We start from the raw sequence: 15770 nt of genomic DNA, 5'->3' as shown, positions 1-15770 counted from the left end.
ATTAAACATTTTAAAATTTGACGGAAAATCCGAAAGAGTTGGCAGGTATGCATTTACCATAATGTAACTGCATACCTGCCAACTTTTACGCATTTGGCGTAAAATTTTATTTCTATCTTTAAAGTGGTAGTAAAATGTATGCTTTTATTACATTTATAAACTTAATTTTTAATCTTTTTGACCACCACTATTTTTTATATAATTAAGCATATATATAAATATGTAATACTATCTTGGAAGTTTGTATAAACTCTTCCAAAATACAGTTTATATTTCTGCCTAAAATTCTAATTTAAATTCCATTTTACTACCACTGGGGAAAATCATCCTCGAAAAGATTAAAAGTTGGCAGGTATGATATTGTATGCATTCAGAGGGTTTAGAGCGAAGTAGTAAATTGTCACTTTTGTTTCATGAAAAAAAATATCTTGGTATAATAAATACAATTTAAGTACTAAATATTTTTGTTTGTAAATACTATATTCACTAATTTAAAGGGTAGAAAAAATTTCCACTAGAACCGAAAAATAATAAAAAGTGCAATAAGGTAGTATTCATGATAGTGACTCTTTTGCTACAATTTAGTCTTTGGAAATTAGCTAATCATAGGAGACTTGGTCATTGTTAGTATAGATTACAAATAAACCAATTCATAATTTTCTCTTTTAAAAATTGAATAAATAAAAAATTTTTTAATTCTTAAATCTTATTTCTTAAAATGCTATTTATCATCTATGTTTAGATGTAGTTTTTATTTCTTGTTGTATCGGAAGAGCAGTTGTTTCTACTTTCATTTATGCTCAAAGCAAATAAAAATATTGTAAAATATTATATTCCTGGGTAGTTTTGTTCAAACAAAATTGTATAAAAATATACACATTGCACATAAAAAATGAAAAGAACACTTGTGCAGTGTAATTTGGTAGTGTGTAGAATTGATTATATTGTCATACCTGCCAACATGTACCATCGTTGATAAACATTTTGCAAAGTGCTAGTAAGACAAAAGTTAAGTTCAGAAGAATAGTTTAAAAACGGAATTTTTAAATTTTCTATAAGCACATTTACCAAAAAACTATAACTTATCTACATATTTTTTAAATTATTGATTCGTTGTGGTAGTTTAAAAAATTTTTTGAAACTTTTAATTTCAAGATTTGACAAAGCAAAAATGTTATTGTTGCTACCACTAAGAAAATTATTCCTCGACTGCTGTACAAGTTGGCAGCAATGTATTCGCCATAAAAACATATTTGAAAATTCCTAATTTACCAATTTTTTACGAAAACAAATTTCAGAGCTGATTGTGTCTCGGAAAAGAAAAAAAGTGACAGTTAACTATTTTATAACTAGGCTACCAAGGCATATTAAAACATGAAAATATCTGATTATTTCCTTCTTTGGAAAATAGTTGTTAATAAGTCTTGGCGACCAGAGATATTTATTTCTTGCGAATTAAATTAAATGATTATACTGTTAGTTTTCTTTTCTTCTCTTTTCCGGGATACGAACAGCATAGCTGCCCACTCTTCCGGTTTTCCCGGAAGATTTTATTTCCATACTTAAGGTGGTAGCGAAATTCATGTTATTCCGCTAAAACTTTTGAATTATATTAATAATTATAAATGAGTTTGGCTGCCACTACATATAAATAATTACGACAAATATATAAAAGCACATTAACCTTACGATAGCGAACTTCAACTTGTTTAAAATATAAATACATTTTTGAGGAAGATAGTTATTCGGTAATTGTTTTACTACCACATGGAAAATCTATTCACGAAAAGAGTGAATGTTGGCAGGCATGAAACAGTCATAACAATAAAAAGAAGATCATTAGTGATCTTAAAATGCATTATAAATACTCTTAGTTTCAAATTTGTACCCTTGAGAGGTTAATGGGATGTTAAAACTCCTGTGTAGATAGAAATTTATAATAATAATACTAAAATAAATAAAGTGGAGATAAATGCAGGAATGACACATACAAAAACGAAACACATATTAATAAATTATTTGGGGGAAATCTTTCACGAAAAATTTCAAAAGTTAGGATCTGCGATATTTTTTAAATAAAATATTGTAATTTAAAATTATAATAAAATAAATACAGATTGAATTTCGAATTTTAATGCTTAAAACACGTAAGAAATGTTCACACTTAACAAAAAGTAATTCATGTTGACATTTTAGCTAAATTTAACTGTTGGACGGGTATAGGCTTCCTTTCACCGACAACATCAATAAATAAATAAATCGAAAACAGAATGATTTACGGTGAGGTAGATGTCAGAATAAAAAGCTCCATCAGAGAAATACATTTATTTAAGGACTTTGACACACACTTGAGGACTTTGACACTTTGAGTACGGACTCATCTTCCGGATAGATCTTATATAATAGTTAGTGTTTCAAACAAAGGGAAAGAGAAGCTGGGAATGGGTGATATCTCGGTGTTCTGCGCGAAGCGCCACTAACCGATTCATCTCTTGTAGAATCACACGTTTTAAAAAGTCAAAGGGAAAGCATGCTGGCCTTTTAAACGTCGATATTCGGCGTCATTGACCAATTTACTGTAGCTACTGAGCATCTTGCAAAAATTATTTTACAAGTAGGAGGAGAGTTGAGTAGTAACTGGCTTCTTCTGTGAGGAAAACATTGTCTCACGGGCGTGGTTTGTTACCACTCCCAATGAGGGCCCGACATCTAACTTATATGACGTGATTCCATGACTTGACTGGAAATAAACAACGAGCATAAATTCGGCTGATTTGACGCGATTATCAATCATATTTCCAACAATAACAAGCAAACTAAAAAGAACACACAGTTAATTGTTTACTTACGTAAAAATTTTATGTTTTAAATTTAAGTTATGTCATTTATGTTATCATCTACGGATGGTTGACCGTGTAAAGATAAGCACAGCTGGCGCTAGGGGTTAAAATTCGTCGTAAGACTTCCGGGTAATTGCTTCCGATTGACTTTTTCGCCTAGGCATGAAAAAGCTCACCATCTAATGTTAGTTTGTAGTGTTTTCACTATATCGCGCTCTTTCAATTTAACTATCAACGAAGCAAACAACAAATGAATTCGGAAGACTACGCAGCCGAAAAAATAACAAACTGCTCTATTTGCCTGGTTGGTAGGGTACCGGGCCCATGTTCAAGAGTTCGTGGGCTCGATCCCCACCGGCCGAAGACTCCCCGTGTAGTAAATGGTGATTGATGCTCGTTAAATCTGTCGAGTCGCAAAGTCCTCCATGTTCCCATAACAAATCAATACCTCGGGGGGGGGGTGTTGACCCAGGAGTTTCCTTGTCTTCTGGATTTACTACGGAGTTGAACATTAGTAGTCGTAAACCCAAAATTGGGTCGGCTGTTCAACGACGGATGTAGAAATAAAAACGGCTCTATTTTATACAAATCTATACAAATATGGGATAACACTCCATGACAAACCTTACACTTTAATTATGTTGTGATATGAATTTTCTTATATTTGGCACGCGACCTCTTAAAAGTTGTAAATTACAGAATACTCCTATGGATGGTGAAATTGCGTGTAAATTTAAACTCAAATCACAATACATTTTCCTTGATTATAAAGCCTGTTCACACATCGCTTCGTAAGCATAACATAAGCGGAGGGATACACCGGAAATTTCTTGAATTTCTTCCGGTTCAAGGAAGCTTGTTATTATTTGCATTCAGTCAACCATCCATTTGTGACACTATTTCAGATGGAATTGCCGTCTTGTGAATTGACTTAGTATCGAAATTCAAATCAATGTCAAAAGTGTGTCATAAATAATTAATTCTGAATGCATGCAGTTTGCGTAACTAGATTGGACAGTAAAACTATGCTGATGCCACTATTCATCTTTTCAATAAAAATACCAACTGTCTAGAAAAGATGACTGGGTGCTAATGTGTCAATAAAAATCTGAAAATGACACTTTCCATTCGTAATAAATACCTACTTAAGTTCTGTTTTTTTATAGCAATGATGTGGAAAATGATGCATAAAGAGTACATTATACAGAAGTACGTTATACATAATAATGGTACATAAAGAGTACGTTACGTTAAAATCTTTAAATAATGATGGTTTCTTGATGACATCCAAATTAGAAGCTTTCAAGTTTTATGCTAATTATGAACCACGGCAGTCACACAAAATATAAATTTATAAATTCACTTCCCAATTAATAATATCAAGGCTGCATAGTTCAGTAAAATCACGATTATCCGAGCTAATGTGGACTACGACTAACTCGGATAATCGAAAAATTCGGTTAAAGCGAAGAGTATAAAAACGGGAAGAAAAAGAGAAGGTATAAATGTAATATATTTCAGAAATACAAAATTTATACGAGTACACCACATACAATTCATATTATAATTAAAAACGCTTAAAGAGCTGTTCGTTTAACTCTTACTTAGCTTTACTCGAATCAAAGAGTTTTTACTTAAAAAAGTCCTTAATCGTTTACATTACTTTGGCGCTTTTCTGCAGTCATGTTTCGCGATCTTAATTTAACCTTTTTTCATGTACTTTTCAATTACTTGTAATTTTGTTATTACCTAATAATGGCAAAGTGCCATTATTTTTCCTCTCACGAACTTCATTTTGCACCCCAAACTTTATTTTTGTCATGTATGTCTCTCAGTCTAATTTCAGGATGAATGGGAAATGAGCTGTAATGGCATCAGACACCCAGTTCCACTACAACGAACGAACTTTGACAGCAGCAAATAAAGAACAATCGAAAACACAAAATTTTACTTTTCCAATTTGTTTAAAAAAATAATTTCTGTCGGAGTACCTTTGTGAGAGGTTTTTGTTCTTGTAATATTAAACCGAAAGGGTTTATCCTTACCTTTTTGTTGATTACATCTCTGTAGGGCAGTTAAATTTATATATCTGCTTAGAAATGTCACTACCAGCTTTTTAGTTTTCAGAGGACGCTGGTGAACTTAGTGAAATCAGTAGTTTAACACGTTGAGCGCTGCGTCAGCCATCGGTGGCTGACACTGGACTTTCCATTTAGGCCGCGTCAGCCACCGGTGGCTGATACTGAAATTACATTTAGACCGCGTCAACCACCGGTGGCTGACACTGAAATTACATTTAGGCTGCGTCTGCCACCGCTTGCTGACACTGACCTTTCACATAGGCCGCGAAAAACAGCTGCAGAGATGCCAACATGCTCCGGACAGCAAATATATATTTTAAAGTGGTAGATTATCAATTGTGATTCTTGGTTTAATAAATTCAATTTAGTAGATTTTTCTCCACCGCTATTTCTACATAATTCGTAGACTTATATAATTCACCATTTTATATAAGTTATGTCATGCTATACCCTTCAAAAAGCAAGCAAAATTAGTCAAATATTTGCAAAATTTTCTTTGTAGTTGTTTACCGTTTTTTAAATTATTTTGGCGTGTCCGGAGCAGTTGGCATCTCTGCAGCTGGCTGACAGCGTATAACATGATCTAGAACTATAAAACTTACACTCTTTTATGGAATTGCAGAAAATTTATTCAAAATTTACTTAATTATTGTGATTCTTGATTTAATAAATTCAATTTAGTAGATTTTTATCCACCACTATTTCTACATAATTCGTAGGCTTATATAATTCACCAATTTTGTCAGATATTTCATGATAAACCTTCTGAAAGAATAGCAAAATCAGTCTAATATTTACAAATTTAGTTAGTAGCACCGTGGTCAGATTTTCAAGCCATGTAAAATTTGCGTGGCGCTCAACGTGTTAAGAAGTAACTTAGTAGGCTAATAAATACCAAGCCCGTTTTCTTAAATAGTTTAGCCTTATGTCTGAATCACTTATTTTTAGCTGCGTCCAAAATAAATAGTCCCTGAGGATTTTTAAAAATCTGCAAAATAAGTTAGTCTATTGTTAGGCTATTAGCGTGTCAGAAATTCGAAACCGTTGATTTGAATATTCTTTTTTAAATACTCTTTTTTACCCCCGAAATATGATCCCAATAGTTTGATCAGGAGAGCGGCACATAGTTTGGACCTTGGCGAACAAAGAACACGTAGGAACCTTAGGTATTCTTTGGCCAAGGTTTGGACCTATTAATGTAAATTTTACTTTTTGCGTATTTTCAACATATCTCGAAAGCTTTTAAAGCGTCATAAAACTTTTTTGCACACGATTAAAAACTTCGTTTATCCTAAGATAATTCCATGCAAAATGTAATTCTTAGTAAATATTTAATATTTTTTATTACATTATTTAAAAATAGTCAAAAAACTTTTGAATTGTACGGTATAAAATTTTTTGCATCATTTCAAAGAATACGATTTTGAATCAACAAATACTAAAATTGAGCGAATTGTTCCTGAGAAATCAAACTTTTGAAAAAGTCGTGTTTTTAAAATTTAATTACTCGGAGACTATTTGACCGATTTCGCTCAAATTTTGCCCTTTGCCATTTGAAATTTCTTTTTAAAAATGACGTAAAAAACTGTATACCTTACAATTCGATAATTTTTCGACTATTAATAATTAAAATAATAAGAAAATATAAATATTTACTAAACGTTATTTTTGTACATTTTTGTGTTTGGCTATTTTATTTAAAATATCGTCTGCACTAATTAACGAGCATATTTGAGGCATAGTGAGTCCTAGAACATAAAGATACGATCATTAGATCATAAATTTTTCAGGGTGGTCCGTTTTTTTATTTTGAGCTCTGTACATATGCTTTAATTTATTTCAAACTTTTACTAGTCATTGAATCCTCAGAAGAAGCATATGGTGAAACAATTTTATCTACGCTTTTAAAATTAACAGATCCGCGAAGGAATTAGAAAAAAAAATTTAAAAAAGAAAATTTTTTCATTTAAAACGATATATTTTTAAATAAGAAAAAAGCTTTCCTGCTATCGATGCTGCTTCATTGCTTGCAATTTTGGAAAAAACGCCTAATACCTCATCTAGCAAAAAAACACATTAAAAGAAATAGCTTCCAATCATCTGCCATGTAGTAGTCATTAAATTACGTATCAATGCAGATCAGTCATCTGAACTAAACGATCTTTAGTTTTCAAAAAATCGTAAAAAGTATTTTATTGCTAAACGTTATGTTCTTTCCAATAGAAGAATCCTCAGTTAGCTTACTGTGACGAAACAGGAAAAGGTCTAAATAAGTGGACTACCATTACTTTATTTCGCACAAACAATATTGGTGACATTTTAGTGCCAAAATTTCTACTTACGTTTAGAATTTGAATAAGTAAGTTAATTTTATAGCAGCATTTGATATCTTAAAAGGTAAACATTTAAATAAATTGTTTTTTATTGTTACATAGTTGCCAATTAGTCCGGAATTTTCAAAATATTTTATTTTTATATTAGGAAGAGATAATAAAATAAATGACATCATATTTCTTTCCTGGACTTATCTATTTAATTTAAAATGATTGAATAACCTTTCTTAAACAAAGTTAGTTAAAATATTAATGTATTCACATTAAAAATAAAAAATAATAAAAAAATTAACACTTTGATAATTATAAAAAAAGAAAGAAAATATCAATGAAATATAAAATACGGTTAGCCAATAATTATTAAATGAAAAAATTATTTAACATCCCAGACACATTAATGAAAATTGTACTTATATTAATTTAAACAGGGGTGAAAGCGAGACGGAAAAGAGAAAAAGCTGGTAATAAAACCATTTCAGTTATTGCTAGTTTTTCGGAGGAGTTAACGTATTCTTTCTTTTAAACTATTTAACAATATCTGTTTTATAATGGTGACGAAGCGGATTTATATATATCTTAAAATCTTAAAGAAATTTTGGTAGTTACAGATATTTTATTTTCCCAGAAAAAATGCTATAATAAAATGCGTTGCGTACCAGTTTTTCACTTTTTCCGTCTTGCTATATATAAGGGCTTTCAGCCATGGTGCGAAAGTTTAAATTTATGTACAATTACATCATAATCAAAAGATGGTGTGTTCTATCTCTGTCATAATTTAGAATTATTTTTGTCAATGATTGATCTTTCCATTTAGTTTTCACAACCACTTAAAAAAATTAATTATTTTTTCAAAAATTGGTTAATCCGTTATTATTTAATTTAGCCCAAAGAAGACTGACAACAAAACTTAGATTCGTAGGTGCCTACCGGCGGATAAACAGACTAGCTAGTGGCCGCAAGCAATTTGGCAGCAATCTAAATGCTATTACCGAATATCAAAACATAGATTCACTATATATCTGCTTAGANACACCTTGCATTTCGGTCTTTAAAACGTTCAGTGCCTTTATGCGATCAGTAAACAATGTCGCATAAGTATTGCAGCTCGCAATACTTGTGTCGCAGGCATGCGAAGGAGGAAGCAGAATTTCGGCATTTTGCCAACGTAATGAAGGAGTCCGGAATCAGTTTTCTTTCATCTGCCGGCAGGTGGAAACTTATATTTCTAAAATACGCTTTCTCAGGAACTATCTGACCGATTTCGTTCAAATTTGTATTTTGCCATTTAAAATTGCTTTCTTTTAACTGATGTAAACAATTTTATACCTGACGATTCAAAAAATTTTCGACTGTATGAAATAATAAATGTTTACTAAAAGTTATATTTTGGCGATCTTTAGATATATGACTTTTATAATTGTGTGCAAATATTCTCAATTCGCTTAAAAAATTTTCGAGCTATGATGAAATACGCGAAAAGTAAAGCACGAATAGAAAAGCATAAATTTTGCTACTTCTTTAACCCCAAAATAAAATCTTACAAGAAATACGTAAAATTTGGCAGCTATGAAACCTCTCCATTTTAGCAAATAATTACACTGGGGAATAAAATTGTTTTGTTAGATTTTTACGATTTTCATACCTGTCAACTTTTAATCCCTTCCATTATCATTTTTCCCAGTGGTATTAAAATGGAATTAAAACTTTAATTTTTAGCAAACAAATTCGTTGTATTTGAGAAAACTTAAGTTGACAACCATGATAGTAACGCATATTAATATATGCGTTTAATTTTTGTAAGAATAGTGGTGATCCATATCTTTTAAAAATTAATATTATAAAAGAAAAAATGGTATATAATTACTACCACTTTAAATATGAAAATAAAATCTTCGGCAAAATCCGGAATAGTTGGCAGGTTTGGATTTTGATTTTATGTAAATCGGGTGTGTGGATTTCAAATATAAAAGTTAGTTTTGTTCCGAAAGCTATAGATTTTTTTCAAAATGGCATTTTTATAGTTTATTTTTTGTCTGATGGTACAACTTCAGAAAGAACGTGTATGCATTTTTATATGCATTTACAGGCACCTCTCTATAAGCATTCGCCACATCACCAAATGTGTCAAAATTGTAAATTTGACAAATAAAATTGTGTTTTGGAGAAAGAATTTGAAAATAATTTTTTCCACTGGAAAGAAAAATATATATTTAACTCGATCCTTAAAAGTACGTCAAAAGGAATTTCTCTAATCAAATCAGTATTTTTTATTCGATTACTGTAATTTTCGGTAGATGCGCAGCATAACCAGTTAAAATTGCGTCCAAAAAATATAAGCCTGAAATAAACTACCGTAAAATAATTTTATATGGGAAAAAATTAATTATAAAATTTCTTTAAGATTTGCAATTGGCAAAAACTTTCGAAAAATGGCAAATAATTTTGAAATTATTTAGCTAATTTACAGGATTTAAAATCCTTAGCAAGTGCACTGCAGATACAAAAACATTAAAGTTAGTTTCCTAAATTGAATAGTTACTCATATTGTCATAAATAATATTTCATATTTGTAATTTAGGTACCGATCACTACACAGATGAAGAATCACTTTTTTATGTCCGTTTCTATTGTTTTAATTCTTGGTTTACTCTTCAAAGATTCAAAAGGTGAATTTTACACAGCCATTGCAGAATTGGAAAAGTTATTGGGTTCTGTTGACATAGTTGTGAAAGCGTTAGAAGCTTATCAAGAGAGAGAAGAAGTTAGATTGGCGAAGGTCAAATGGTAAAATATTTGATACTCTGGTTTACAGTTAAAATTTTTTTAACTTAAGACTGATTATAAAAGTTTTTTAGATTTTAAGCATATTTATTTTAGCTGTTGTTACCGTTACCTATATTCAAGTCACTTGTACAGAATTATCTTCAGATTTTTTGGGAACTCTTTGAAGAGGCTTTTTGAGACCCAACAGCTTTTCGATGGTTTACATACTTCCTTTTGCAAAATGAATTCAAATTTTTAGCTTGCGATTTTAAGTTTACCGGAAGTTAACCGACGAGATTTGCAAACACTGGCTAGGCCAGTAACTTCGATGAGTAACTCTGTAGGTGACTTCTTCTTTTTTTTTGTAATGGTGAAGCTTTTGTAATGTCAAGAGGTTCTTATTGCAAATTAAAGAAGGCGTCAAAGTTTCCAATAGTCATATATGTATCTAGAAAACTTTGTCCTACTAATGATAATTTAACTTTTTCATCTGTTGAGAGAGCATACTTTAAGTCAACAAGTGAATTGAAATCGACTCGAATTAGTTGGATTTGTTTACTATGACCAAGTGAAATATCCAAGGAAATCGACGTCGTCAACATTAACCTCTTGAGAACGGGTGATTCATAAAAGCATTCGTACAAAATCAGAATGCAGATAAATAAAAAACGGTAGCTTAAATGTTGGCATTGCTAATTTGACAAACTTTGCTTTGCTTTGACTTTACTTATTGTTAGTTTAATCATATATATAATCAATGCTAGTTCAAAGTATAACTAAATAATTTTATTTTGAACTAAAGTATTTGTGAATTAAATAAATCAAACAATTATAACCCAGCCCACAAATAAACTGGTAAAGAACTACTTTGATTACCAGTTTTATCTTTTTACTCTGGTTGATATGGTTTTATGCTGGCACGTATTTGTGACAGTCGGCGCGAACGGGTTAATCTCTTCAGACCTGATATTATCATTTTGTTAAAGTGGTAGCTACATTTTGAAAAACATGCATACTTTAAAGTATTCATATCTGCTAAAACATAATTTCATTTCGTTCATTGTGAGTTGAAAAATTCAAAACTGATCGTATAAAATTAATTGGTTAATAAGTTAAGTTAATGAAATTTTCAGCTGTCTTGAAAAAAGTTCGTCACCACTCTTTAATTTTTCACAAGTTGTGGATACATTGGTTCTGAAGAGGTTAAAATGAAAAATACTAAGCTAAAAATAACTTAAATTACGTTACCACTAGAAAATATTTTTTTACGAAGTGGAGCAAGTTGGCATCTTATACATGGTCGCCTTATCTGACTAAAAATTTTAAAAGCTATATAAAAAGATTAAAATTAGCAACTTTTTCCAGTACATTTTTTTCAGTTAACTATTGAAGGTGAGTGTAAAGAATTTTTTCGTTTTAAATTGGAATTATTTACAATGTAGGTCATGGTCATGAGGGTAGTTACGATTGAATAATTAAAGGAATTAAAAATTGAGTGATGTTGTTACCACTCCTAACAATTTTAGACGTATGTTGGCGTCTTTGGATGCATACTGTTCTGTAAACAAAAAATTTTAATATCTTGTAATCAAATTGGTTGTTAATTGAATAAAATAACCTTACAATTTATAAGCGAACCCTCTACCACATTTTTCATAAAGGCACTTTCTGCATTACGGCAGGTAAGAGTTTGGTGGATGAACGGTTAATGAAGAAGCTAAAACTTGCTTTAAAACTTGATTTAAACCTGCATGAGACCTGGTAAATATGCAATATTTAAAGCACTGAAATTTTTATAAAAACTATTCTCTTGCAACATTTTTAAATCAATGCCACTTTTTATAACTTTCGAGAACTAGTAAATCCGAGATAGGAGAACTAAATTTTAGTATTAGCATCATAACACATAACTATTTCAAACATGTAATTAATTTTGTTTGTAGTGCTCCAAACTAAAATGAAATATTGCACTCTTGGAAACGAATTCAAACGGTTCTATAAACTGAGTATATAGTATAATACAAATATAAATGGAAAAAATAAGACAGTAACAGGGAAAATATAAGTGCTGTAAATTTAGATTTACCTTTATATATATATATATATATTTATATATAACGTCGTTGCCGAGTGGAAGGATTAAAACAGGTCATAGGTCGGGAAGGAGGGTACAAAATTTATTTATTAATTATTAGACAAGAGCAGTCATGAGAATGAGTAAAAGTGCACATGAAAAGTTGCGCTCCTTGGTTATATGTTAGGGAAAATCTTGCAAAGTAAAATCCGTAATATGTCTTAATTTAGGGAAAGAGGGAACTCTTAGTAGTTGCTATTGGTTTATGAAATAGATCGAACGTTTCCCACACAAGAGCAAAGGGAAAAATGTNGTGTGTGTGTGTGTGTGTGTGTGTGTGTAATACAAAAATTAAATACTTTTGTATTAATAAAAGAATTAAAACTCCTTCGTTTTCATAAAATGTCTTTGTTAAAGAATAAGCGTAGAGAGATTCTATTTTGGGAATTTAAGGCTGAAAACGTACCATTGAAATATAATTAGATTTATATTTCGAAGGAAGAGTTATTTTTAGAATCTCTCCCTCTTTCACTTCCATATTAGGAAGCAGTAAATGAATTTCCTTAATGCGTAAGGTTACAAAGAATGTACGAAGTGTGCCTTTTTACCTCAAATCTGTGTTGGTATAAAACGTAGGAACACTAGTTTTGCGTGTGCTTTTCCTCATGATGTGATCCTGATAAGCTGTTCCGGAATTGTCAGAAGTCTTGTCCATCCCCCTCCAGTGCGGAGTGTGGATGGGAACTGTTATCAATACCAGCCTACCTTTAAATAAACCTGTTTAGAACGTATGATGGCTTACGACTGCATTATTTCAAGCTAAATACAACACTGATAACAGGGATGTAGCCCTGTCATTACAAGACGCCAGGATAGTTAATTGCGGATTAAGTTTACCCATTTTTATCTCGCAGAAACTAAGCGTAACGTAGTCTGGTTGACTGCAAAGTTGAAGTTTTCTCGATTAAAAATTGCTGCAGTGAAAAAAAAAACGTTGAAGGAAGGAAGGGTGATTTTTCACCCGTACTACTTGTACCTCGTCGTGCCTGAAATGCTGATGTAGAAGGACGGAAGGACGACTTACCCTCGCCGTTTTCAGAAGAGACTGGGTGGAGATGGTCCCCTTAAACCAGTGATGTGTATCCCATCCGATGACCCTATAATTCCATAGTGCCTCTAAGTTGGAAGAAACATCATCCATGGTAGTGATTCGACACCGAGTGATCCTACAATTCTTACTACTCAAGTTGTGAAAACAAAATTGAATGTGCGCGTTGCGAAGAAAAGAAGAAAAATGATATATTTTGTGTCTCTCTTCAACGAAAAATAGATGAAGGTTAAAAGAAAAGTGGGGCAAATGGAAAGGATTTACTTACTTACCCTCTACGTGCCTTGGGCACTTAAGGCCTCTAGCATATCCTTCCAACGCCTCCTGTCTTTAGCAATAGATCTTGCTTCCTCCCAGCCAGATATTCTACATTCTTTTTATTCGCCCAAAAACATGCGCTGGAGGGTAAATCTGGGTCTTCCTCTTGTTCTTTTACCATCAGGGGCCTATGTAAGCGCAACAGATGAAATTTTTTCTTTGGGCATTCTAAGGATATGTCCGAGCCAGCTCCATCTTCGTTTTTTAATTTCATCTTCGATTGTTTTTATTTTTGCTTTCTTTAATATATTTTGATTTGATACTTTGTAAGGCCAGAAAATTTTAAAAATGAATCTTAAACATTTGTTTTGAAAACTGTAGATATATTATTTTTCTCTCTCCTTTTTTTTTCTTTCTCAATGTTATGATTAAATATTTTAGTAATATTAGATATGAGTAGTAATCTAAATATTTTATTTTGAATAATGGAATAGAGTATTATTAAGAGTTAGATTGTATTTCTAGTGTTTATATATATATTTTTTTATATGAAATTATGATATAGTATTGTATTTATCATGCATCTAAAATGTTTTTGAAATAAATAAATTTGATTCAAACGTCAATTGAACTAGTGACGGCAAACAAAATTAAGTCATTATTTAAACTTTTGTTTTCTAATGATTTTTCGAGATTTAACCAAGCAAAATTTAAAATTTTTCAAAACTTTCTTTTTAACCTAACGATGAAGAGTTTTCTAATAAACTTAAAGAAATTTGTAATTCTTTTACTTTTTCGGACTTGGTCAAAAATAAATATTCCTATTTAAAAAATGTGAAAACTTATATGTTACCCAAACAAAAGGACAGTTAACACTTAACAAAATTTATGAGTTTCCCTTATTACGATAGGCTATATTTTTAACTCAGCTAAGTTTTTATACTTGATACTGATTTACCATATGCTTTAGTAGGGTTGTAGACTTGCAGGGATTTTTGTTTGTTTATTGATTTAGTCGGGCCAGTTGTTACTCAATTTGGTAAGAGACTGATCATCTCTGCTAATTCTAAAAGTGACAACACATCTTTGCACATTAGACAGCAGAATTCTCAAAATGTTAAGGTTAAAAATGATGAAAAAGATGTTTCAGTAAAAGTAAGCATCGAAAAAATGAAAGTCAAAGATGTTTCAGTAAAAGTAAGCATCGAAAAAATGAAAGTTAAAGATGTTTCAGTAAAAGTAAACATTGAAAAAATAAAAAGAAAGAATGTCCAAAAAGTACAAATGATTCGAAGATGATCTAGGTAATGGATGCGTTCATTATCAGGTTAATATCGACGAAAAAATATGTAAAAGGTAACAAAAACAAAAAGAAAAACAGGAAAAGAAAGAATGACCAGGAAACTGATTACAAAATAAATAAAAAGAATAATTTAAGTAAACAAAATTTTGAAAAAGTACATGTTTCAAAGCATAGGAAATATCACAACCCACAAATGCTGAAATTAAATCATGAATGTGCCTAAAACAAAAGAATTTTTTTTTACTTTCTTCAACGGAAGGAGTATAACCTTTTTTGGGGGGGAAATCCGAATCGCGTGTGGAGATGTTTACCTCTACATCATTTTGAAGTTGAACTTTTTTTTTCTCAATAAGGTGAGAAAAATTTTTATATACTGGTTCTGAAATTTTTATAACTGAATTTTTACCTGGATCTCTCATTTTCCCTCTGCTTCTTGAAATTCTGCTTCCCTCCATTTTAACGGGGAATACAGACTTTCATCAAGTATATAACTCCTTTTAACCACAGAGAATCTTAAATTCTGAATAAAGGACACTTTTTGTCCAGTTCGTTTCCATAAAAAGTTGTATGTTTTTGTGTGGAAATTTTTTTTTTGAAAATTTTAGTAGAATAGTTTATAAACATGTTTCATTTTTCTTTCTGTTTAGTTGTCTAAACAGATGAAGTGCATTATCATGTTTTTTTTTTTGTCATTGTAAATAATTGTTTTTTTTCTTCTTCACATAATTGAAAAAAAGTTGTTTGTAGTAGGGAAAAAGGAACAGTCGTACCAACCTAAAAATTTTAAATTTAAAGTATTCAAAATTTTTTTTTACTTTGGCTCACCAAAAAAATTTTTTTGGGGGGGTGGGATGTAATACAAAAATTAAATACTTTTGTATTAATAAAAGAATTAAAACTCTTTAGTTTTCATAAAATGTCTTTGTTAAAGAATAAGCGTAGAGAGATTCTATTTTGGGAATTCAAGGCTGAAAACATACCATTGAAATATAAATAGATTTATATTTCAA

At 30.9% G+C, this 15770-nt stretch overlaps 2 protein-coding genes across 3 annotated transcripts in view; both read left to right on the top strand.

Moving 5' to 3' along the window:
* LOC107437101 (prolyl 4-hydroxylase subunit alpha-1-like) overlaps nt 1–15770 on the top strand; it is a 168249-nt gene that overhangs the window by 71479 nt on the left and 81000 nt on the right. The window lies entirely within an intron of this gene.
* LOC107437103 (prolyl 4-hydroxylase subunit alpha-1-like) overlaps nt 7090–15770 on the top strand; it is a 37457-nt gene continuing 28776 nt past the window's right edge. Inside the window, exons 1-2 of one of the 2 annotated variants that reach the window (XM_043047867.2) lie at nt 7090–7280; nt 9833–10038. In XM_043047867.2, the coding sequence (XP_042903801.1) occupies nt 9851–10038 (188 nt within the window). In that variant the 5' untranslated portion in view covers nt 7090–7280; nt 9833–9850. Of the gene's footprint in view, nt 7319–9832; nt 10039–15770 lie in introns of both variants that reach the window. The other variant, XM_043047868.2, reaches the window with a different exon arrangement.

This window comes from Parasteatoda tepidariorum, chromosome 6 (genome assembly GCF_043381705.1).
Source record: "Parasteatoda tepidariorum isolate YZ-2023 chromosome 6, CAS_Ptep_4.0, whole genome shotgun sequence".
Taxonomy (NCBI): Eukaryota; Metazoa; Arthropoda; class Arachnida; order Araneae; family Theridiidae; genus Parasteatoda; species Parasteatoda tepidariorum.
The sequence above is the reverse complement of the archived record's forward strand: the minus strand, read 5'-3'. Positions and strand labels throughout refer to the sequence as shown.